We start from the raw sequence: 27,089 nt of genomic DNA, 5'->3' as shown, positions 1-27,089 counted from the left end.
TTCACTTCTCAGATGAGGGCAACAGAATTTTCATTCTGAATTTAAGACTGTGCATTGGTACCTACTTATAAGTACCTAAATGTACCATAAACCCAAAAGCTCTTCTCAGAGCTACCCTTCATCTGATCACTCACAATTAATACTTTTCTCTAACTTATTTCTGTAATTTTCAACAAACTACGCTCAAAGAGCGCTACCCGGTACGTGAACTGGAAGCTAACCGCCCAAAATTATTTAAAAAATGTTTTTTCTCCGCACATATGGTCCTCCTCAGCCACCCTCAGAAAACCTGGGGAGTCAAAATACTTATACTGTGTCCCCTTCTACCCTTTCTGAACATTATTTACCCTCCATTTTATATCTTAATTCGACCGAAACACAAAATGGTGGACTCCCGTTACGCTTCTAGTTCGCGGACTAAACCGCTTCCCGGGAAGCGGTCCAAAAAAAAAGGTGGGAAAGTAATTCACAGAAAAAGGACTGGAGACACTCTCACCAAATATAGATTAGCTTATACTACATAACAATCCCTTTCATTTTCACAAATTTGATTGAAATTCCATTTAGCCATTAAGCCTGTAGACCTCTCTAAATACCTTGAGGTAAATTACTTCACAAAACACATCTGAAGTGTTGGAATTGACAACCAATGAAAATGTTACTTTCATTTTCTACTTTTATTACCTGATATTTGATTGGTTATATACCTGAATATATATAAAGGGAGAGAAGAAAACACAGCCATTTTGACTACTACTTCTTGTTGTACATCACATTTCAATACTTACCTAACACTTCAACTTGTTTCTGAAGGTAAGTTGTTATTTTTAAAACTGAAGTATATTGTGCACTATAACTTGATATGGTAGACTTTTTCTGATAGATATACACTATCCCTCTGTAGTAGTTATGGATTTAGATAGACTTCTCTGTTATAGTTATGAATGGAGTTAGGCTTCTCTTCGTTAAATTACATACACTTTTTTATAGTCATATTTCCACTCTGATACTATACACTGCCAAAAGAAAAATTCACTGATAAAAACTGCCTATCTAAAATTAATCCCAACAGTGCCCTATCTCTACTAATATATATTTTTTTATTCAAAATTTCAGGCAAAATGGAAGGCGAACAACAAGTTACATTTTCAATTGAACTGAAGGAGAGCAGCCAAGACAAAATTGATGACTTTATGGATGAAAGTAGAGACCACGAACTTCTACAATGTGTTGAAGCAGTGGACAACCTGCTTCAAAATGAAAAAAAGTTACACCCTATATTCAATTTTGACATTTCTGACAATGAAATGTTAGAAAGTTTAATAAAGTATGAAACACAATCATAATAAAAAAAAAATTAAAAATAAAGAAAACAAAAAAAACCCAACAAAAACAACAAATAATTAACATACAGTATTAGAAAAGTCTATCATTCTTTTATCCTTATAGTACGCTGCCCAGAACGCTTCCCGGTTCGCGTATTAGGCGCTCACCACGCAAAAATATATATATATTTTTTTTTTTTTTGCCCTGCAGGGACCTTTTACAACCTCCACATAAAACCTAGGGGGTCAGGGAGGATCTACTATGCCCCCTTATCGAAATTTCCCCCTTTGTTTTGGCCTCCTCTTGTCTCTCGATCCTACCGAGAGACAAGATGGCGGCCGCACCGGACTGTTTAGAATGTTGACAGACACCGAAAAGCCAATCAGCTTTCCGTGCGCAAAGTTCCGAAACGCGAAAAGTACGCGAACGGGATCGCTGCCCGGAGCGCTGTTACAGATATATATCTTGATTTAAACGTTAATTTCTCAAAATCCACTGAAGCACATATATTGAGACCTAGCAAAGGCACATCGGGCTAACAGTCCCTACAATTTTGCCAAGTTTTGTGGAAATCCATTCAGCCGTTCGGGCTAAAAGTGAGTCCAACCGCCCTATGGAAATTAACATGAGAAAAACGCGTTTTGGGACCCCCCTTTTTTCTCGGCCCCCCTTGACGAACCCCCCCCAAATTTCTAGGAGCTGCTCAGAAACAAAATGTGCCATTTTCCTGAAAATTTCAGCCGATTCCGTCCACAAACGCCAAAGTTATTAGACATAGAATTTTCAGAAATCCCATAGGGAAAAAATCCTAACTATATATACCTACTGGCGACTGCCAGTAGGTAATATATATATATATATATATATATATATATATATATATATATATATATATATATATATATATATATATATATATATATATATATATATATATATATATATATATATATATATATATATATATATATATATATATATATATATATATATATATATATATATATATATATATATATATATATATATATATATATATATATATATATATATATATATATAATTTTTTTCATGAGATTTTGATGAGAATCCTGGAACACATGAGGGCTATCGTGAACAATGACAAGACCTATCCGATAGCCCGTCATTTTGCTGAATACCACGGTAGCAACAGGGATCTACTCAATTATTACTGCATAGCTCAGATTTCACATTCAGAACCTGGTGGGAATAGGGAGAAAGCCCTCCGCATCATGGAATCCAGATATATTATGGACCTCAAAACCATGACACCGTGGGGTCTTAATAATGATGCAGAAATGTGGGTACACCTTTGAAATATCCTGATCTAGAGCACTGACAATAATATTCTGTCAGGAAGCTACAATAACATCCTGGAAGTAAATAGAACCAACAATTGAAGCTTTGTAAATATGTATGTTTGCTCCCCATGAATGCCTTGTAAATATATGAATATGTAAAAAGTGGTACCATACATTCTTTGGATACGAGCCCATACAGGGCTTCAAAGTAAGGACTGTAATTGAACTATTCTATTGCTGTGTAGATAATACTTGTAAATATTTGTATAGGACTTATAGGGCTCTATAATGTAATATACTATATATGTAAAAAATATCTGCACAGACGTCTGTGATAAAAATTAGGGGATACACCCCCACACAACGAATGGGTAGGAACCCAAACGGACTGAACTTATTTGTAAATACATGGTACCTAATATGAAATACCAAAAGTGTGCACTCTATGGTAATAATATTTGTTGTTGTCAAACACTTTTAATTCTGCACTTAGCACTTTATCTTTCGTAATTTTTTAACACTGTGAAAACCCTTGTATTAACAAACTACAAGATGGCCGCCACGAAAAATGTAATTGACCGTCATCTATTTTGATGATATGAAGGAGGGCGGATAGTTTAAAATGGCGATGAAGTTTGCACAATACTGACACTGATGAAGCCTGTGAGCGAAACGCGTCTGTCGGGGGTGAAGGGGTTTTTGAAATAAATTAACTTTGGATCACAACATCGGAGTGCTTGCCGTTTTTCTAGACGCAATAGTTTGGAAGTGCGTATATAAAAGCTTCAAGGTTTGCCCAGCTGGCAGGGAAGCACTCTGGAAACAGCTATGCCATGCAGACTTCACAGCCCATGAAATGCAGCCTGACGCGTTTCAAATCATCTTCCTCAGAGGCTGTTCTCATGTTTTCATTGGCTCAGGTGCCACACCTTTATTTCAAATTTGCTGTCATCTGATTGGTTGTTGCTCCCCAGAGCAATACAGCAGTCTCCCACGGATTTGTGGTACTTGTAGTGTGGCACTAATTTACCCTGGATGGGTGCCAAGGTTCACACGATCACTGATTCATACCCTGTGTGGGTTCCATGCACTAGAAGTCTCTTATTTCGGCGCTGCTTCCTTCGTTGTAGACGGGACAAACTATCCAGCCCACTGACCCGCTTCTCTTCTCGCGGTGGTGCTTCCCTCACGGCAGGGCCCGCCGTGTATAAATGAAAGCTCCAAGGTTTGCCCAGCTGGCAGGGAAGCACTCTGGAAACAGCTATGCCATGCAGACTTCACAGCCCATGAAATGCAGCCTGACGCGTTTCAAATCATCTTCCTCAGAGGCTGTTCTCATGTTTTCATTGGCTCAGGTGCCACACCTTTATTTCAAATTTGCTGTCATCTGATTGGTTGTTGCTCCCCAGAGCAATACAGCAGTCTCCCGCGGATTTGTGATACTTGTAGTGTGGCACTAATTTACCCTGGATGGGTGCCAAGGTTCACACGATCACTGATTCATACCCTGTATGGTTTCCATGCACTAGAAGTCTCTTATTTCGGCGCTGCTTCCTTCGTTGTAGACGGGACAAACTATCCAGCCCACTGACCCGCTTCTCTTCTCGCGGTGGTGCTTCCCTCACGGCAGGGCCTGCCGTGTATAAATGAAAGCTCCAAGGTTTGCCCAGCTGGCAGGGAAGCACTCTGGAAACAGCTATGCCATGCAGACTTCACAGCCCATGAAATGCAGCCTGACGCGTTTCAAATCATCTTCCTCAGAGGCTGTGCTCATGTTTTCATTGGCTCAGGTGCCACACCTTTATTTCAAATTTGCTGTCATCTGATTGGTTGTTGCTCCCCAGAGCAATACAGCAGTCTCCCACGGATTTGTGGTACTTGTAGTGTGGCACTAATTTACCCTGGATGGGTGCCAAGGTTCACACGATCACTGATTCATACAAATTAGTGCCACACTACAAGTACCACAAATCCGTGGGAGACTGCTGTATTGCTCTGGGGAGCAACAACCAATCAGATGACAGCAAATTTGAAATAAAGGTGTGGCACCTGAGCCAATGAAAACATGAGAACAGCCTCTGAGGAAGATGATTTGAAACGCGTCAGGCTGCATTTCATGGGCTGTGAAGTCTGCATGGCATAGCTGTTTCCAGAGTGCTTCCCTGCCAGCTGGGCAAACCTTGGAGCTTATATATATATATATATATATATATATATATATATATATATATATATATATATATATATATATATATATATATATATATACATATATACATATATATATATATATAAACACACTCCTGGTCAAAAATCATCCATGAAAAAGCGGAGTCGGAGCCCAATTGTAGTACGGTGCTGTCAGTTTATTCAGCAGCGAAAAAACACCCAACGCGTTTCGAGATCAGCCGATCTCTTGCTCACGGGTGGAGCTCACCAGTACCAGCATTCATTTAAAGTGACATACTTTTTTAGAAGTGCAACACGTGATCATCGACATAAAGAAAATAAACAAGTTAGGGCTATGTCTGCCGGGTGGAAACAGTGTTTCATGTAAACAATTGAGCCCGCCGTTTGAGTGGCTTAAGCACGCCACTCTTCTGTGTGTTTATATTTCAAATAATCGCTTTTGCCCGCCTGACTCGTGGCTGCACTGGATTGAGGATTCGCATTGGAGACAAAAGGAGAAGCGAGCTTTGAGTTTTACGAAAGCCCGCAAACAACTGACATTATCCGATAATCTGGGATCAGATCGGAGTTGATTGAATTTTGAACTAACAGCGAGTTTCCCGCCCAGGACTGGGTAACAGTGACAGCCAGTATCAGTACAACACGGAAAATTACGTTGCAAACAACAATATACCGGCTGGTTTGTTGTGTCAGACAGTATGGCAGAATCAAGAAATAACAGGAGGTTGGAAGCAGCAGCAAAACTCTTCACATCAACTGAGTCCAGTGTGGGAGAAGAGACAAGACCACCTGGTAAGCAAATTGATGAACTAAAATTATTATGGGATGCACTTTGGAAAAACCTTAAACGTGAGCAATCGCGCTGGTGGGAGGCGGCTGCCCTAACCAAGTATCTTGAATGTAATAGGATACCGCGTGGTTTAAGGATCTTCATTATACCTACGTTTCAAAATCCTGACCCCGAACTGATCAGTGAGTGGATGGACAACAACGACGCCTGTTCTGTCAACATGTTAAAAATGCTTATAAAGAATGCTGAAAAGGAGTGTGCTAAACTCAATACAGAAAATGAGGCATTAATCACGAAACTAAAAGCCAAGTATACGGAAAGTGAATTTACCACAGAAATGGACAAGATGAATAAACCCCTCGATAAAATAGAGGAAGAAATCAAAGAAAAAAAGCAGCGGAAATTTTACCGCGATGAAGTCGACGACAGCAAAGGCCAAATCCTAACCTTTGCCAAGCGGTATGATGTAATCAGGGATGCCGCCAAGAAATCAACAACAAAAAAACATATGACACCCGGAAAAAAGACAAAGGAGCCTAACCAAAGCGCAACAATTTCGGGGGAATCAGTGACCTTGGATGACGACAAGGAATCAATTGAAAGTGATATTTCCGAGCCATTGGAAATGATTCCAGTAAAAGATCTAATTTTAAAGGAGGTAGCCCGGATGGCCAAGGGACGCCAGACAGGCACCCCATCAAAAGGGCGTGGAAGAGGCGGCAGAGGAGGACGCGGAAGAGGCAACAAACCTTTCGAGGCGGCTTCAAGCCCAGTAGGAGTGGTAACCAGAGGCAAGGCGGCGAAAAAGTAAACCCCATGACAGTTGTAAATCTTTCTAATTGTACTTTAACACCTGTACAAATTGAATTACTTTCTAGAGGGCTTTCATTCTGTCCAACATCCAACTTCAACTTCACTAATGCTCGCTTTGATCTTTTTTGTTTCACACGCAAACTTAAGTTAAAAAAGTGGTTTGCGAATAAACCCCAACTCAGAAAAGAAGTAATGGCTGAGAAACCCAGTGCACTAAGCGTAAATGACGCGGAACTTTTGCAATCTGTCCAATTGTTAGCAGGTTGTGACAATGTTAGTGATAACGCTTTGTTTAACTTAGTGGACACTGAGGACTCAGTCTACATGAGCAGCAATAGTGGCTTTAAACCGAAATCGGTTTTTGTACCACAAATTGCTAATAGCTACATTGATAGCTTTGAACAGGGAATGATACAGGAAATGAGACGTACGGACAGAATGAAGCCCAAATTGAATTGGAATCTTAACAAAAAACAGTTTCTTGCCTTAAAGGAGATGGAGAGTTGGGTTGACGTTGTTATCAAGAACAGTGACAAAGGCGGGAATGTAGTGGCCTGGCCTATTGATATGTACTTGAAAGAAGGTTTAATGCAACTGTCTGATGAACATAATTATACGAAAGCAACTAGAGAGGATTACAACGTATCTAAATGTGCTTATGGTGATAAATTGAGTGATTGGAAAGCAAGGGGGCTGCTTGAGGATGATGAGTTTAACTACCTCCATGTGAAATATCCGAAAATACCTGCACTGTATTTGCTCCCTAAGTTGCACAAAAATCTTCAGACACCCCCGGTAGACCTATTGTTTAATCAGTAGGTAGCCTGTATGAAAATACCAGCAGATATATAGACCACTTCCTGCAGCCCTTTGTAACTAGTCTGCCCTCGTATGTCAGGGACTCATCAGATTTTTTACGTATTATCAAAGACATTGTGTGGAGTCCGGAGTACTGGCTGGTGAGCTTTGATGTTGCCAGCTTGTACACCAGCATCCCACAGGAACTTGGTGTGGAAGCATGTAAATTTTATCTAAAAAACAGATCGATTTCTTTTCTGTCACACACTAACATGCTTCTTGACATGATATGGGATTGCATGACGAACAACTACTTCATTTTCAACAAATTACTGTTTAAACAAACCCGGGGGGTGGCGATGGGTACTTGCTTTGCCCCCAGCCTAGCCTGTCTGTATCTGGGCTGGTGGGAGGAGCTAGTGGTGAATAAGATCTCCCACTACAGTACCCACGTCATCCTCTGGAAAAGGTATATTGATGATATTTTCTGTATTTGGAATGGCACCCTCGACCAGATACATGAATTTGAATCTTTCCTGAATGAAAATTCTCTTAACCTAAAATTCACTAGTGTAATTAGCAAAGAACAATTGGAATTCTTGGACATAAAGCTTGAAATTGAGGATGGAAACCTAAAAAGTGCTCTATTCCGCAAGTCCACAGCTGGAAATAGCATGCTTCATGCAGGTAGCAGTCATCCCAATAGCCTCATACGTAGCATTCCAATAGGCAAACTAATCAGGGCCAAAAGAAACTGTAGCTCGGCAGAGAGCTTTTCAAAAGAAAGCCAAATAATGGTACAGCGATTTTCTGAGAGGGAGTACAGTCAAAAAGTAATACAGCAGGCCCTCACTAAGGTCAATGCTATGGACCGGATTGATCTGTTTGTCCCTAAACAACACGAAATTGATGAAAAGGTACGTTTTATCACTACCTACAGTAGTCAATCCTGGAAACTACGTAAATGTTTATCTAAATATTGGGATACACTAAAGCTCGATAAAGATGTGAAAGAGGCAATCCATGATATTCCCTCGCTGACATTTAGAAAGGCGAAATCACTCAAGGACGCATTGAGCAATACACTGATAAAAGAAAGTAAGAAAACTAATTCCATTCAAGGTTTTTGCCCGTGTCGCAGGTGTAAAGCCTGTAAATACAGCAACAATTGTAAATCAATCCAATTGTCCAAAGAAAGATGTGCCCACAAAATGACCAAACATCTCAGCTGTACAACTGAGTATGTTATTTATGCCCTTGAATGCCCCTGTAATACATTTTATATAGGGTGTACAACAAAACAGGCGAAACTCAGAATTTTAGAACATCAGAGAGCAATCAGGAATGAGAACCAGCAATATCCTGTAGCCAGGCATTTTGCTGACATACACAATAAGAATCCGAATCTGATGAAATTGTGTGTACTGGACAGTGTTGAAAGCAATGAGAGGGGAGGTAACAGGTGGCTAGAGCTAAGGAAACTTGAATCTAAGTACATTATAATGTACAATACTTTGCAACCTACAGGACACAATTTGGGGGAAGAGCTAGCCATTCACCTCCAAACCTGATATGTAGTTCATTTGATGTGAAATATGCTGCTGCTTCTTAGGTAACTGAATTCAATTTTATTTGGTTTTAATCATACACTGATCTATAATGTAAATATTGTCACGTATAGCTATGTCTTTTCTTTCTTTTACAGGAATATGAATTAACTCATCGCCCACATGGGCTATATTGGAGGTCATCTCAAATGGTTAACTGAATTATACGACATTCGCCCACTTGGGCTGCACAGCTAATGGACCACTTATCACGTGTACATGTGTGAATTTAACACAGTATTGCAACTTGATGCCGGGATATGACTGGCGCGATTTAACAACAGACAGCAAATAATATTGCTTTCCTACAAAACGGAACATTGCTTTAAAACTCAATGAGAGTCTAAATCAGACAACTTAATGAATAGTGGCTTCCGTTTGTTTCCAATTTATTTTCTGTATTGGAACTTGATACAATTGTTTACATGAAACACTGTTTCCACCCGGCAGACATAGCCCTAACTTGTTTATTTTCTTTATGTCGATGATCACGTGTTGCACTTCTAAAAAAGTATGTCACTTTAAATGAATGCTGGTACTGGTGAGCTCCACCCGTGAGCAAGAGATCGGCTGATCTCGAAACGCGTTGGGTGTTTTTTCTCTGCTGAATAAACTGACAGCACCGTACTACAATTGGGCTCCGACTCTGGTTTTTCATGGATGAATTTTGACCAGCAGTGTGTTTATATAGTAGGGGTTGGCGTACCCCATCGTGAGCCCGCCGTTTGAGTGGCTTAAGCACGCCATTCTTCTGTGTGTGTATACATATATATATATATATATAATATATATATATATATATATATATATCTATATATATATATATATAGATATATATATATATATATATCACGGATTGCTGCGTCTCACACCCAGTACGCAGAACATCGTACAGCAGCTGGCAAAGATAGCACGGACACGGACCAGTTAAGTGCTCAATTTTATTCATGCAAATTCAGCCGCACGACGTTTCGGCTCCGAGGAGCCTTGCTCACATGACAACGTTCTGGGTGAAAAATGCTCAATTTAAAGTGCCAGTAATTGGATGCAATAGCATCACATGATTGTGCCTGAGAGTTAACATGGAAAAAATACTTTGACATGTTGATCAACCAGAAATGTTACACGGGTCAATGTTTAAACATTTGCATAAATTGACACAAAGAAATACAATCATAGTAAAATACTATAAAATCCGTGTGAGTTATTAGTAGAAAATTGGGGAACACAAGAGTCAAGCGGTTTTCTAGAAAAAAATGATGGTTAAATACCTGTTCCAACTGAACCAAATGATGTTGTAGGGTAGAGCAGTAAACGTTTCAATAATGTAACATACCGTACTAGATATCAACTCAGTCTAACTAAAGTGCAAATGCATTAAAGTATTTGCAAAATACTCAATTGTGCAAATAACATATCTAGATGTTGATAACATCCAATGTGCAAATTGTATCAAATCTGTGCAAAGACTGCCGAATTAACCATTCGCTAATATGTGCAAATAATAATTCTAGTAGGTACAAACGTTAAAAACTGCAAAGAAAATTTCATCAGAAACTTGATAAAAATATTTAATATTCATATTTTAAATATTTACAAAGAATCTTACTCTGTGTTTCTCACAACAACCCAAGTTGTCTCTATTTCTGTCTTCTATTTATTCTCCATGTAGTGAAATAATGAAATAATGAAAAATGTGAATATTATAAATTATGGAAATCATCATAAAAGTAAGACTGTTAGGGAATAAGGACCCGTAAAGTCTGAATGATGTATTGCACAATTCTCTCATTAAATATTGCTCTAGTCAACAGCAGCAGCATAGCCACACAACAGATCCTGATCAAAAATAAATAAATGTAGCAACATTTTCCATCAATATCATTGTATTGGGGCATCAACTGGCAATCATAGGAGGGAAGTTTGCCCAGCCGGGTCAAACCTCCAATCAAAGTACCCAGTCGCCAACCAACTATAGGAAGTAAAAAAGACACACATGGCAGTAACCAGATAAGACAGTCATAAATAAAGTGGAATTGATTATGGGAGGCAAGTGTACATGTCCTCAGTTGCATTCAATCCCCCCGGTATCTTGGTGTCAAGTTGGAGAATGTACCGGGTTTCCAATTTCCTGAGTTTGGCCTCCCTGTCTCCACCCCGCCTGCTGGCCTTGACTGCATCAATGACAAAGTATTTTAAGCTAGTATTTACAGTTTGATGGCAGTCACGAAAATGCCTATATATATATATAAAGCCATAGTCCTGATATTGAAGCGCTATTCCTCCTCCCTGGGAGACGACGCAAAATCAGGAGGGAGGAGATGATGCAAAATCAGGAAACGGACCAACCACACGGCAAGTGCTTTATTCCATGACAGCAAGCATGACGCGTTTCGACCGGGGAACCCGGTCTTGATCACACGACATGTCGGTCCCACCCTTCTGACTAAATACTGTTATTTTAATTGCAAGCTCCTCCCATCATAATGATGGTCATGGAAAACAGACTTGGACAGGTTTAATATGGTACTAATTTTTAGATCATTGTAGTTGAATTAAAAAAATAAATAAATACAAGGGTATAAATACATATGAGAAATACTGGGCAAGTTCCCCTTAATTAATGTATTCATAATACATAATTTATCAAATCCAGCTACAAAAAGTTGTCATGATCTGAAAACTGTTTTACCAATAAATAATCTCCAAGAAGACGTTCTAAACAGTATAGTCATATTACCCAACAATATGTGTTAGTGAAAAATAATAATACATTATAAACAAAATGCAGCTCTATCATTAAATACATGATTAGCTAGCAATATTTTCAAACAAGCATTAGAAATGCAATAGGACTTGGCTTTATCTGAGTTTGAGCTAATGGCATTGTAAATGGCAATGTCTTTTAGCCATGTGTTATGGAGTGTGTGCATGTGGTGTGTAGTGGAATTATGTGAAATGGATTGGAATTGTAGTAATGCACTCAGTCTGCGCTCGCCGTCACTCTGCAATCACTGTCACTCTGCACTCCCACTGCACTCACTGTCACTCTGCACTCACTCTGCACTCACTGTCTGTGCACTCACTATGCACTCACTGTCACTCTGCACTCACTCTGCAAACACTGTATCTGTACTCACTCTGCACTCACTGTCACTCTGCACTTACTCTGCACTCACTGTCACTCTGCATTCACTCTGCACTCACTGTCACTCTGCACTCAGTCTGCACTCACTGTCACTCTGCACTCACTGTCACTCTGCACTCACTCTGCACTCACTGTCTCTGCACGCACTCTGCACTCAGTCTCTGCACTCACTCTGCACTCAATGTCACTCTGCACTCACTGTGCACTCACTGTTACTCTGCACTCACTGTCACTCTGCACTCACTCTGCACTCACTGTCTCTGCACTCACTCTGCACTCACTGTCACTCTCGCACTCACTATGCACTCACTGACACTCTCACGCTCACTCTGCACTGACTATCACTCTGCACTCAGTCTGCACTCACTGTCACTCTGCACTCACTCTGCACTCAGTATCTGCACTCACTCTGCACTAAATGTCACTCTGCACTCACTCTGCACTCACTGTTACTCTCGCACTCACTCTGCACTCACTGTCACTCTCGTACTCACTCTGCACTCACTGTCACTCTGCACTCAGTCTGCACTCACTGTCACTCTGCACTCAGTCTGCACTCACTGTCTCTGCACTCACTCTGCACTCAATGTCACTCTGCACTCACTGTCACTCTGCACTCAGTCTGCACTGACTGTCACTCTGCACTCACTCTGCACTCACTGTCTCTCCATGCACTCTGCACTCACTGTCTCTGCACGCATGCTGCACTCACTCTGCACTCACTGTCAGTCTGCACTCACTGTCACTGCACTCACATTGCACTCATTTTCTGCACTCACTCTGCACTCACTCTGCACTCACTGTCACTCTGCACTCACTGTCTCTGCACTCACTAGTGTGCTTGCATGCAGTGTGCATGTGTGCCTTTGTGGGTGTGTATTATCTGCAGCAGGGCTGCTCTGTCTGGTCAAGTTTCATTGGCACAGAATCTGCAGGCTGGCAGTGCTGCTCTGTTTCTTCATCCTTCTGGTGCAGCCAGCAGGGCTGCTCTGTCTCATCATCCTTCTAGTACAGCGTAACATCTGCAGGCTCGTAGGGCTGCTCTGTCTCGTCTTCAGTCTTGTGCAGCCACTGACTTAAGTTGTTGTTGTTGTTACTTGTCACACAGCGCTGAGCTTACTCTGACGCACTGCATGATATAATCTATTATTTGTCTGAAGTATATGTGTGTGCGGGGTGTATTGTGTCATATTGTATTGTAATTCCATTTATGTGGCACTTACTACCCCTGACGAGGCGTCGAAGTGATATGCTTGTATCTGCAGCAGGGCTGCTCTGTCTGGTCAAGTTCTCATTGGCACAGAATCTGCAGGCTGGCAGTGCTGCTCTGTCTCTTCATCCTTCTAGTACAGCGTAAAATCTGCAGGCTCGTAGGGCTGCTCTGTCTCGTCTTCATTCTGGTGCAGCCACTGACTTAAGTGTTCTGTTGTTGTTGTTGTTACTTGTCACACAGCGCTGAGCTTACTCTGACGCACTGCATGATATAATCTATTTCAAACACAGCAAACCTACTGGACCCACGCTGCCTTCACTGTAGCTAGTTATTTGTGTGTAGTATATGTGTGTGCGTGGTTTATTGTGTTATATTGTATTATAATTCCATTTATGTAGCACGTACTACCCCTGACGAGGCGTCGAAGTAGTATGCTTGTATACAGTGTGTATGTATGCCTTTGTGGGTGCGTAGTTTGCACCGGTGTGCTTGCATGGAGTGTGTATGTGTGCCTTTGTGAGTGCGTAGTTTGCACTAGTGTGCTTGCATGCAGTGTGCATGTGTGCCTTTGTGGGTGTGTATTATCTGCAGCAGGGCTGCTCTGTCTGGTCAAGTTCTCATTGGCACAGATTCTGCAGGCTGGCAGTGCTGCTCTGTCTCTCCATCCTTCTGGTGCAGCCAGTTATCTCCAGCAGGGCTGCTCTGTCTGGTCAGTTTATCATTGGTACAGCATGGAACGCACGCACTGATAAATATTAAAATCTGCAGGATGGCAGGGCTGCTCTGTCTCATCATCCTTCTAGTACAGCATAAAATATGCAGGCTCATAGGGCTGCTCTGTCTCGTCTTCATTCTGGTGCAGCCACTGACTTAAGTGTTCTGTTGTTGTTGTTGTTAATTGTCACACAGCACTGAACTTACTCTGACGCATTGCATGATATAATCTATTATTTGTGTGTAGTATATGTGTGTGCGTGGTGTATTGTGTTATATTGTATTGTAATTCCATTTATGTAGCACTTACTACCCCTGACGAGGCGTCAAAGTGGTATGCTTGTATCTGCAGCAGGGCTGCTCTGTCTGGTCAAGTTCTCATTGGCACAGAATCTGCAGGCTGGCAGTGCTGCTCTGTCTCTTCATCCTTCTAGTACAGCGTAAAATCTGCAGGCTCGTAGGGCTGCTCTGTCTCGTCTTCATTCTGGTGCAGCCACTGACTTAAGTGTTCGGTTGTTGTCGTTACTTGTCACACAGCGCTGAGCTTACTCTGACGCACTGCATGATATAATCTATTTCAAACATAGCAAACCTACTGGACCCACGCTGCCTTCACTGTAGCTAGTTATTTGTGTGTAGTATATGTGTGTGCGTGGTGTATTGTGTTATATTGTATTGTAATTCCATTTATGTAGCACTTACTACCCCTGACGAGGTGTCGAAGTGGTATGCTTGTATACAGTGTGTATGTATGCCTTTGTGGGTGCGTAGTTTGCACCGGTGTTCTTGCATGGAGTGTGTATGTGTGCCTTTGTGAGTGCGTAGTTTGCACTATTGTGCTTGCATGCAGTGTGCATGTGTGCATGTGTGCCTTTGTGGGTGTGTATTATCTGTAGCAGGGCTGCTCTGTCTGGTCAAGTTCTCATTAACACAGAATCTGCAGGCTGGCAGTGCTGCTCTGTCTCTTCATCCTTCTGGTGCAGCCAGCAGGGCTGCTCTGTCTCATCATCCTTCTAGTACAGCATAAAATCTGCAGGCTCGTAGGGCTGCTCTGTCTCGTCTTCATTCTGGTGCAGCCACTGACTTACAGAACTAGTTCTTAAAATAAGAAAAGTATGTAGGCAATTTTTAAGCATTGTCTCCACGCGCAGACGCACTGCCACATGATTAGAAGCAGATGAACGCGCGTTCACCACTTCTGAAGAGTGGTGAACGCGCAGAACATCTGGATTCCATTATCACGGCACCCTGACAGTTCCTAATTGACAATTTATTGCACTTCCCTGCGCGCAACCACAAGGAAAATGCAGGAAGTCCTCAAACAGAAATGTCTCTGGCCTATTGCGTTAAGCCTAACATAAACACACCAGTGCAAGGCCCAATTATGATGCTCATGGCAAAATACCAGATGGAAAATGCCCTTGCTTTCTGGAATGTATCCTACAAAATTCTGAGGCCCACAATACGGCGAGAAACTCCGCCTACTTCTGACGAAGTGTGGAAGGCCTCGCCCTAAAAATGTAAATAAAAATACATTGAGGCCATGGCCGAAGGACGCTTAGTTTCCAATGTACTCTCAAGTAAAGTGCTAAGTGCAAAGTGCAGAATGAAAATTCAAAAATTCATCATATCCGAAGTTATATTCAATTCAAGTTGATGCAAATAACAAACAGACGTAAATTTCTGGTTGCAAATCTTATGCAGACAGCAGACAATGAAAACTCCCACCCCACAGACACCAGATATAAACTAGTAAAACCAGGAACCTAGTAAAACCAGTAAAAATCCAGTATAAATGGGGTTAAAAAGCCCAAAGAAAAATTATCTACAAAGATTAAACACCATCAATTACAAACGTGAAATACAGATTCAGCAGCAACAGTATATTTATGAGATCAAATTTTAAATCTAGTAGCAATTGTAGAGATTCATAATTCCTAGAAAATTGTATAGATCATCCCCTGTATTTAATCCGTTAGGCATTTTACTGTCAAATTGTACAATATATTGGCTTTCCAGCTGACGCAATTTCTTTTCTCTATTGTCCCCTCTAATGGATTTTGGCACGGCATCGATCACAAAGTAACTGAGATCATTAAGGTTATTCCAGTGTACTAATTACATATATATATATATATATGTAAAGAACTCCGTCGCAAGCTTCCAAGTCCCGGAAAAGATGAAAACGGACCTAATCTTCTCAGTGCAAAGTGTTTATTTAATCCATAGATGCACCACACACCACCATTTTGGTCATTTTGGAACTCTGCATATATTTATATATATCAGTGATGTCATGAGTGATGTAATATGTGACGTCATCAGCAGTGCATTGCGGTGGCGCGAGTTATAGTTAGCTGAACTAACTATACCGACGGAATTTCTATCGTTTTGTACCAGTGAAATGTCCAGCTAACTATAATGTCCCTGAAACCTATGGTTTTTTCAGTGAATTTCTAAAGTTTTTCAAATGTTAATTTCTAACTATAACATGCCTGAAACCTATGTTTTTTTCCAATGAATTTCAAAGGTTTTTTAAATGCTAATTTCTAACTATAACCTGCCTGAAACCTATGGTTTTTTAAGTGAATTTCAAAGGTTTTTTAAAATGCTAGTTTCTAAATATGCCTACAGAGGTTGGACATGTGAAGAAAGAAGAAAAAACACACAGAAAGAATCAAAAGAAATGCAGAAAGAGGCAACAGAAGTCCACAAAGACGAAGAAAAGTGCAGGAAGCAAGACATGTGCAGAAAGAACCAACAGAGGAACAGAAAGAGGCCTTGTTGCAAAATCATCCTGTGCCCACAACTTTTTCAGACGGGTACTGGTGGTAACTGAGTCTAACTAACCAGTCCTAGAGCCAGTACCCTTACGTAGGGGGCAGGGCCTGAGGTGACATGTGTGCAAACACACCCTGTGGCACGTTTTAAGTTGGGGAATTAATTTCTCTTCAATCCTGAGGGTCCCTGGTGGCCAACTAGCCCACCAGGTACCTCCAGTATGCGCCAGGGAGCTGTGTTGCAGAGAGGTGTTTAGAGGCCACGCCCCTTTTTACACCTCTGTGCAACGCAGCTCTGTGGCACTTACTGGAGGTACCTGGTGGGCTAGTTCACCCCAGGGGCCCTCAGGATTGAAGAGGAATTAATTCTCCAATTTCAAACGAACCACAGGACGTGTTTGCACACATGTCACCTCAGGCCCCCCTTCCCTTCACCACTATGCAAACGCGCCCCGTGGTATGTTTTAGGTTGGGGGATCAAGTCCCCTTGAATTCTGAGGGTCCCTGGGGTCCAACTAGCCCACCAGGTACCTCCAGTAAGCGCCACAGAGCTGCATTGCAGAGAGATGTAAAAAGGGTCACATGGCCTCTGAACCCCTCTGCAATGCAGCTCCCTGGCGCATACTGGAGGTTCCTGGTGGGCATAGTTGGCCCCAGGGACCCCCAGTATTCAAGGGGAATTACTTCCCCATCTTACAACGCCCCAGGGGCCGTGTTTGTAAAGTGCTGCAGGGAGGGGGTGGGGCCTCTGGCACGATGCCGGTATTTTATTCTTTCTTCATTTTCTAAAGAAGGGGGCTGTGTGGACCCCCTTCCTTTTCTATTTAATGGGCCCTGGGGACCCCATCCCCAGGGCCTAACCCACATTTAAAAAATATATATATACCTGTTACGGGAAGGGGGCTGCGTGGCCCCCTTCTAATGTCCTCGATTTGCCCCGAGTACCCCACCCCCCGGGTCCGGCCTTTACTAATTTATTTATTTTTTAAATTATTTTTTTCTTTTCTTTGAGAGGGGTGCTCCCCATTTTTAATAATTAGAGCCCCGGGGAGGTGGCGGCCCTGGGGCAGTGTGGGGGGTATTGGGGCACCCCCACATATTTTTTTTCTGCCTCCGGGACCTGGCCAACCGGGGGTTTTATTTAAGCAAAGCACGGGAGCCTGCGCTTCGTTTTTTTTGTTTTTTGCGGCCGGATCAGCGGATCGAGCGCACTTCCCATGTTTTTTTTAATGCTTTTTTTGGCCCTGGGGGTCCCTGTGCGTTTGTTTTTCTCTTTTCTTGTGCCTCGGTTCCAGCGAGGCACAAGATGGCTGCAGACACTTCCTGATTGGAAATTATTGACAACCAATTAGCATGCAGCTCGTGATTGGCAGGGTGCGCAGATCCAGCGCGCCTCAATATATCGATATTTATTTTATTTTGATTTTCTCAGCAACTACTGAATGGATTTACACCATTTAACAAAAAGAGTTCTTTCTGAACCAAGGGCTACCTTTTTGCCAAATTTAGCGTAATTCCGTTCAGCAGTTCGAGCTGTAGCTGTGTCTAAAATTTCCTACGGAAATTAACATGGAGAAAGCACATTTTGGGACACCCCTTTTTTCTCGGCCCCCGCTAGACGAATTACCCCAAAAAATTGTAATAGAGTGAAGTGGTGTATAGTGGAGTGACATAAAATGCAGTGGTGTAGACTGACATGGCATAGACAGGGGAGGAATTCCTCAGATTTTTCACCATTATTAACTTTTCACGCATTTGACGAATCTCCACAAAAGTTGTACACCTATCCTTCCTTGTAGTGAATAGTGTAAGTAGTGTTAAACTTATAATTTGTAAAATACTTCATTATATATTGCGTGAAGAATTCCTGTCTGGTAACCATAACTATAACTAAAGAGAGGCTACTGCCACATATATTTAAATGCCTTTTGCAGCTCCACAAGAGTGCATGATAATGAAAGTAAAACACTCAGATGAAGGTCAACTGCAGGTCAACAGCAGCCAATAGAGCTATGTCTAAGTGTATGCTGTGCTCCTTAGAGACCTAAGTAGCCAGGAGAGGGATGGGTCTGTATATTGCCCTCCATGAAAGGGAGTGTGGCAGATTAGGAGTCAAAATACATCTAAACGAGAGCAAGTTGGGAAATTGAGTACAGAGTAACTCCTGGTCTAGCTGCAAAGTGGAACCTACAGTGGAACACAAGTAACAGTAAGCAAATGGGAGAAAACCTAATAAAGTAAATAAGCACAGACTAAAATAATACTGTATTATGCTACACTCCAGTCTATAAATAATTGGGGCTTGAGGCGCACTTGATCTGCCAGGAACACACAGGCAAAAAAAACAGAAAGGCGTGTTTCTCCTTCTCTTATCTGTGGATTTGGCAAGTTTGGGAAGTGTGAGAGAAGATCACAGCATGGCATTTTTATTACAAATGGGGAGGAGCCCGGGTGGACGGGTGCGGCTGCTGTAAATACATGTGTGTATTTTTCATCTGTGCTGGAGCACTTGTATGTGTGTGTTTGGGTAATTTATGTCACCTTCTGCTCCTTCTGTATTGTGGCACTCTAATGAACATCCCAGGTACAATTATACACATCTCTGACATGTTGATGATCTGTCTAGGTGGAATTGTGTCATCCCACTAAAACAATTTTGGACATCTTGGTGGTCATCTCTGGCACAAAGTTGTAATATCATTGGGCATATATATATCATAATGGGAACCATCATGGCAATATGGTTGTTTTTCCTCTAAAATGTGAGACCATGCTTGACTAATACTACACATGTTTGGCATTATGGTCCTAGCATGAGGTGGCCATCACTGGGATAATGCTGGCCATCCCAGGCATAATTGGCACCATACTTACCCTAGTGGTGGCTATCCATGAAATAGTGCCTTCCATTACTTGTGCAGTAGTGCCATGGCACCACTTGTGCCCCAGGATCTATGACTTCTGATTGGCATCCTTAGCAGAGGTTGGGCATCCCAACATTTTAGGGCTAATCCAGGTATATCATCGGCACACTGGGTCCGTGAGGATGATAAATGATGGTAGAATCTGTTAATGGAGTGAAATTTATGTAAATGAAAAGCTGACATTAGAAAGCCAAACTCATCTATTCAAAATAAAAACTCTGGCATTTGGTATGTACAGAGTGTAATTTCCTAAAATAATGTATTTGGTTAAATTGAGTGTTGGGCCCGGCCTCGTGGCGTGGCCCTCGCTGACCCCCCATAACCCAGAACGACGGACAGAACTAGTTCCCGTCCACCCAGAACTATACACGAGACTCCTACATCGGACCTGAAACGACCTCCAGACCGCGTGCCTGCACCCATGCAAGTGACCGGCAGATTCCATGTTTGGCTACCCCGGCCAGCCGGCCGCGTTCTTCCCTTTTGGCAGCCTCTGGCTGCTCACGGCTGCAGCTAGGTGTGCGCGTCTGGCACGCCCGACTCGCCCAGGGGGGTGAATGACTCACCAAGTACCCGAAACCAAGGCTTCCATCACACCCCCAGCCCCCTCCAGAGGAGCTGGATGTCCTCACACCCCCGAACCATCCCTGGGGGCTGGTTTCGATCGCACCTTTTGGCTTCCTAGTGAGCTGGCTCAAGGCCTTGATGGGCGTCTGGGATTCCCTGGACGCATGGTCCAAAAGCATCAAAGACACCGCCGCCCAGACAATCAGGCGCCTGGCCCTCGGACCTCCGGCCTCCTGCCTCTGAGGGTCAGGACATAAAAGAGCTCCTGAACTATAAGACAGCCTGATTTCCATCTAGTCGACAGTTGTATCTTGGACAAGAAAGCCCTGCTGATCTGATCGCGGCTGACCTTGAGGAGAACAGACTCTGACCCACCGAGCCCTGCTGACGTCGTCACGGCTCATCCTCGAATCTACGGAACGGAACCATCGGAGCCCTGCTGACGCTGTCGCGGCTCACTCTCGAAGAGCAAGACCTGAACCATTGGAGCCCTGCTGACATTGTCGCGGCCCACTCTTGAGAATGAGAGACACTTGCTACCATCCAGAGCCCTGCGGACGCTGTCGTGGCTCCACCTGCCTACGAGTACGACGAAGAACTCCTGACCAAGCCCTGCTGACCTCGTCGCGGCTTGAAGAACTCTCCGGTCCGGCTGGACCATCGACGCTACCCTCACGACCATCTGAAACCGAAGTGAGTAGGACAGCAAGTCCCATCGCCAGTCCCCGTACCCCCCAGTTCGAGGATTGAGAACTGTGTGCAGGGTGCGTGGCGTGCCAGCTGGCCCTCTAAGACTGTCCCGCTTCCCCGTTCCCTTGCTACAAGACTTTCGCGATCCCTCGATCGCCCAGTATTGATCCTCATTTTTATCTTGATAAAAGTTCATACTTGATAAAGATTCACGGTGTGGTGTCCGTTCGTAAGTGTGGTGTGTCAACAGTGTGTACGATCAGTCCTCCCCGGCGGGGACTCCCCCTCGATAAGACTCGGCAGTATTTGTGGGAGAGGAGGTCCCGGGTGGTTAGGAGAGTCATCTTGACCCCTGGGGTCACCGCCTTCCAACATTGGTGGCAGCGGTGGGATTCGAACCCACGCCTCCAGAGTTTATTAATCGAAATTAAAAAACTGGTTTTAGAAATCGGGGCCATATAAAGCGCATTTTCATTGTTGATACCGGCGCACCTTCAAAAAGGTTCACGGGGTGCAAATAGTAAAATTGCGCTCTATTACCATGAATGTCCCCAGGGCAGCCGTGAACTCATGCTGCCCTAGGGGCAACGCATTCAAGTGAAAACCAGAACAGCTGCTTTAAAGCAGTTCAGTGTTTTCACTCTGCAGGCGGCACCAGCCTGCACTTTTGAAAGGGATTAGCGATCCTCTTTCGGGCAGGTGCAGTCAGTAACTGCACCCGCCTGCAAAGGGAGGTCTGGGGGTGGTCCATGGGACCCCCTTTCCCCCCACCAGAGAGCTGCCTTCAGGAGGCACACTCACAGTGTGGCACTGTGAGTGCGCCTCCTGACGGCTTCTTTGCCTTTGTGCCCAAGTCTATAATATGGTGTGGGAGCAGAGGCAAAGGAATGCCCTCATTTGCATGGGGCATACTCCCATGCAAATGAGGGAACGTCCCCTGCAGATAGCACTGGTGCTTTATGTGCACCAGATCTATCTGTATTGCAGATGGGGCCGCACAGGTATCTGTGGCCCATCTGTAATGCCAAAGTACCCGGGCATGCAAATTAGGCGCAAACCCCCGTTCGCACTCAGGGCACTCACTGTAAAGCGACCCAAAATGTCGATATTTTCAGCGAGTTTCAAACTTAGAATTCAGGGAAATTCAATTTATTAACCAAAACAGAAAAGCTTGCATTTGAGGGCAACACAGAGGTATCATTTTCATAAATATAAGAAAATATTAAGCTGATGTTTGGGGTGAAAATGATTTTCTTTCTAAAAAAACATCTAAAGCTGTCATTTGAGTAATATTGGAACACAAATTGTTAATGTGATTTATTTAGTGCCAGAGGGCACTTACTAATTTGGCTGCTAATATATAAAGAATTAGGTGAATTTCATCATCTAAATTAATACAGCTTATATGGCTTTGTTATAATTACTTTGTTCTGAAGTATGGACCTGTAATATTGAACTAAAATATATATCCGTTGTTTCGACCTGGAAGGTCAATGTAACAAGAGTAGAATCTTAGCTCTCTGTTTTCTAGAACATGTAATTGTGGGATCTGTGTAAATTTAGTTCCCCAATGTTCCCCTTACAAGTTGATTATACATCATAATGCATAATGGAGAATCTACTTAGAAAAACTAAATGTGAAAGTGGAAGCAAATGAAAAGTAGAATTGAATACATATTTAATATACGTTTTAAAAACATGATACAGGCCATTTCAAATTGCAAACCCAGATTAATTATTTTAAACTACCTGTGAAATCTATTACTTTTTGGTAATTTTGCTATCTTCTTCAGGGAGATAAATCTTCAAAAACACCTGGAGATGGTCAGAGTGACAAAATATCACCAGGAATGTATTGGAATATTTAACAAATCCTCCCTCAAAGCTAGAGGTGAAACACACATCAGTCACTTGTTACTGCCATTGGCTAACCTTGCTTTAGAATGAATTAGAATAATAGTCTATACACTTAGAGAACATTTAGCTGTGATTTTTAAAATCCCAGCCTGGTTCGCACTTGAGAACATAGAAGTTGCAAACATAGCCATTTGTATTTTTGGCCTCCTTCGACGCCTTTTTTGTGTCAGGGAACCTTGTGCCTATGCCTTTGGGTTTTAAGATGTGCGAGACGTGTGCTCGATAGATGTCTGCTACGGATCCCCATCCCATCTCAATGTGGTGCCTAGGAGAGTACCATGACTCCGAGGAGTGCAACACCTGTAACCGCTGAAGCCTAAGGCTTTGCGGGAAAGGCAAAGGAAGCTGTTGATGGCACGGCTGTCCCAGTTGGAGTCCAAGCGATGCTGGTCTCCTTCCTGCTCTGAGGCTCCTGCCCGGGGCCGTTCCAGTGAGCGTTGCACACCTAAGTCGTGAAAATCCTGTCATAAGGTTTGAAATCGCGGCAGCCTTTGGCCTCACTGTTTCATAAATTAGCCTGTTCCTTAACTCTGAGGCGCCGCTAAGGGTACATGATGATACGACGCCGCCCAGCGTCAATCGGCGCCACAAACCTCTTCTGGGAGGTTTGTGGGCTGCATTGGGTAAGGGTGGTAGTCTTCAACCCTCTCCTAATTCTGATGTGCTTTCTCTGCCACAAATGGCGATGGAGGCTAGTGCAGCAATTGCAGAAGTAATAGAGCTGCTGAGGGCTTGAAATAGCAGCTTCCTTCAGAGTTATCTTATCTTCAAAAAACTACTCAAGAATTGGCTCTTCCCCACAGAAGCTCCATACGCAAACAGAAATATACAGCACATCCCTCTGTACATAAGCATTTATTTGTACTATAGATATGTACCAATATATGTGTATTGCTTTGTATAAAAATGTAGAATAATTATGTTTTAAAAACATTTATGAAATACATTTTTAGGTACAACCACACTTGAAAACCAGAGCTCATCTAATGCATCTTTAATCTATATATACTTAACTCCTTATTGCATCTATAAACCTTCCATGTATTTGGATCTATATATTTATTTTTTTTCTCCTAAAAAAGCATACTCAATGCACTACCCTACCTCTATCAATATCTTTAATCTACATATACTTACTTCCTTTATGCATCTATATACTTTCCATATACTTATGGATCTATATATGTGTTACTTTCTTCTTCTAATTCAGCATATCCAATGCACTACCCTATTTCTCACTGTATGCCTCTCTCAATATATCTTCTACCTCAACTCTCTGACTCATCTGAAACCTCTTTCTACAACTCTCCCTATTTCTCACCCTATACCTCGATCAATATATCCTCTACATCCACTCTCTCATTTATCCTAACCCAATACCACTACTATGATCCTCAAAATAACCCTTTCTAGACTCTCCCCTCTACTCTTCCTTGCATCATCTGCCACCGCCTTTAGCATACTGATCCCCCAAAAACAAGCCTTTTCTAAAATCTTCCCACTGACTCTTCCACTCCACATCCTTTTTTACTTTTCCTACTGCTATGACCTGCCAAAAAAAGAAAGAATCTAAATTCTTCACTGTTCTGTCACTCCAATATCCCTTCCAATCAAAATAACAGACTAACATGTCAACTTCTCAAATTTCATAATTTACTGTGCTAATTCACAACTAATCCTTTATGAGTTCCAGAGTAGCGTGCTACTCGCCAAAAAAGCGCTTCCACACCCTATCAGGGGTAACAAGCGCTATACAAATGCAAACCTTTTTCCCTCTTCTATTTCTCCCCTACCATTCTCAATCCAAATAACTGACTAACATATCCACCGCTCAAATTACTTTCATATTTCACTATACTAATTCATCACGAATCCTTTATGGGTTCCAGAGTAGTGTGCTACTCGACAAAAAAAAGCGCTTCAACACCCCATCAGGGGTAACAAGCGCTATATAAATGCAAACCTTTTTCCCTTCTATCCCTTTGCTATCCTTCTGACTCCAAATAACTGACAAACCTATCCATCACTCAAATTACTTTCATATTTCACTATATTAATCCAACACTAATCCTTTATCGGTTCCATAGTAGCGTGCTACTCGGCGAAAAAGCACTGCAACGCCTCGTCAGGGGTAGTAAGCACAATATAAATGCAATTACAAAACAATTACAATACAATAGCAATAGAAAACTTCTTATAAAAGAAAACATTTTCTACCTGTCTAGGTATTCTGGCAATTGCAGGTAGTTTATATATTGCAGATTGATTTTAGAAAGCACACACATTTTAAGTGATATCGGGTTTTATAAGGCGTCGGGTGAAAGGGCATTAATTGAAGGAAGACATTTCCTCAAAGGAATTCAGCTGTTTCCGAAACTACCACTGCCATTTGCCCTTCCCAAGAAGCTCAGCCTATGCAGACACTAGGTGAACTGCATGGATTGAGAAGTTTGATGACTTCATAGATGCCCTAAAAGAAGGAGATGATCAGAAAACCATTAAACATTTTAAGAACCTTGCTGGTGATGGAGTGAAAGAAGTGATAAAAAAAAATCACAAGCTTATGCAATAGAGTACCCTCAGATCCAAGAAGGATTGGGAGCGAAGTTCAATCCAATGCCATATGTTGACTATGAAAGGTACATTTTGAATCAAGAGAGACAGTAAGCTGGTGAAACGGTGGATGAAACACTGCAAGTTTAGTGAATTTATTGATGAAGAAGCAATACGGCTTTGAGTCATCAATGGCTGTCTTTCAGACTCTTTTAAAAGACGCATGTTGATAGAGACGCTGAGCTTGGAGAAAGCACTAATGGCTGCATAGACAGGAGAAAGAGAAGATAGATAGGCCACTGATATGGAAACTGGAACAGCGAAAAATGAATCAGTGTTGGTCATGTAAAGCAAGCACAAGGTAGATGCATGCACATTGATGTCCATAAGGAAGAAAAGCTTGTGTTTTCGATGAGAGTTTTCATTTCCCCATGCAGGCAAATATTCAGCCATGGGACAGACGTGCTAAAGTTGCAGCAAAGAAAACAACTTCATAATGGTCTGCAAAGTGAAAGAGAAACTAACTATGTCTCAGAGAGAGGAGAAAATGGACACCGGAAGGTTCCTGAAGCATTCTCACCATGCGCACAAAGCTAAAAAGCAACATCATTTGTGTGAAGTAAAAGCCAGACAAAGACGATTGTCGTAAAGTTTATCATACAAAGACTCATCAAAGTCATTATTGAATGCTAGTGAAGAAGATGGGTGTGTGATGATGGCATCAACAAAGAATGGCAGGCACATGTAGGTTTGGCTGCCTGCAAACAAAAACAAAAGACACTGGCAAACCATCATACAAAACAAATGAATTCTTTCAGACATTGCACTAAGATTACAATAATGGACACCGGCTGCTCCATAACCTTTATCATAGACTGTGGTGCATAGATGAACATCATGCCAGTCAAAATGCTAAATAACTTATCTCCTGTGCTATGCCTCAATCCCTAGAACATGAAAGTATACATGTGGGGTGCTTTTAAACCATTGCAGAGTCAAGGATCATTCATAACAACAATGAAACACACATCAGTATCAAGGAATGCTCCAATTCATGTTCTTCAAGGAGCCACGTCTAATGTATGGCTACTCAGTTGTGCCTCTGCTGCTGACATGGAACTGATATCTCTCAATTAAACCTTTACATTCAATTTGAAGTTGTGAGTCAGTTTCCAATGTTTTTTCATGGCCTAGGCAGGCTCAGACAATGAAGGTGTGACTTCACATCAACGAGGACGTTTGCCCTGTTTCTCAGTTTCACTTGCAAGAAGCTGTTGAGAAAGAACTAGAAACACTATTGGTGTATGACATCATTGAGCACTCCACTGGTGCTACGCCATTGGTTTCACCTATAGTGGTGGTGCCAAATAAGGACAGTCAAGATGCAGTACTCATCTGTGTTGATTAGCACCAGGCCAACAAAGAAATTGAGAGAGAACGACATCCTGGTCCGCACATAGCGGACATGATCATGTGACTGAACAGTGCCCAAGTCTTCTCTTGTCTTGCCCTGAACAAGGCATACCATCAACTTGAGTTGGAAGAAAACTACAGGAACATCACTACTTATTCAACTCATGTTGGTTTGTTCAAATACAAAAGGTCGGGTTTTGCAGTGTCATCATCTGCAGAAATATTTCAGGATGTTATATGTCGAATAGTTTGACCTGTCACGCATTCTTTTAATTACTATGATGACTTACTGGTATTTGGGGTAATGAAAAAGGAGAATGACAA

General features: G+C 42.3%; 1 protein-coding gene across 1 annotated transcript; it reads left to right on the top strand.

Moving 5' to 3' along the window:
- Nucleotides 1-5,536: 5,536 nt before the first annotated feature.
- On the top strand, nucleotides 5,537-6,439 carry LOC147728532 (uncharacterized). Its single transcript, XM_086963813.1, has one exon. The coding sequence runs from the start codon at nucleotides 5,537-5,539 to the stop codon at nucleotides 6,437-6,439; it is 903 nt and encodes a 300-aa protein (XP_086819939.1).
- The last annotated feature ends 20,650 nt before the right edge of the window (nucleotides 6,440-27,089 follow it).

The sequence above is a fragment of the Lissotriton vulgaris genome, chromosome 3_1, assembly GCF_964263255.1.
Source record: "Lissotriton vulgaris chromosome 3_1, aLisVul1.2, whole genome shotgun sequence".
NCBI classification, from domain to species: domain Eukaryota; kingdom Metazoa; phylum Chordata; class Amphibia; order Caudata; family Salamandridae; genus Lissotriton; species Lissotriton vulgaris.
This window is presented reverse-complemented; position numbering and strand designations above follow the sequence as displayed.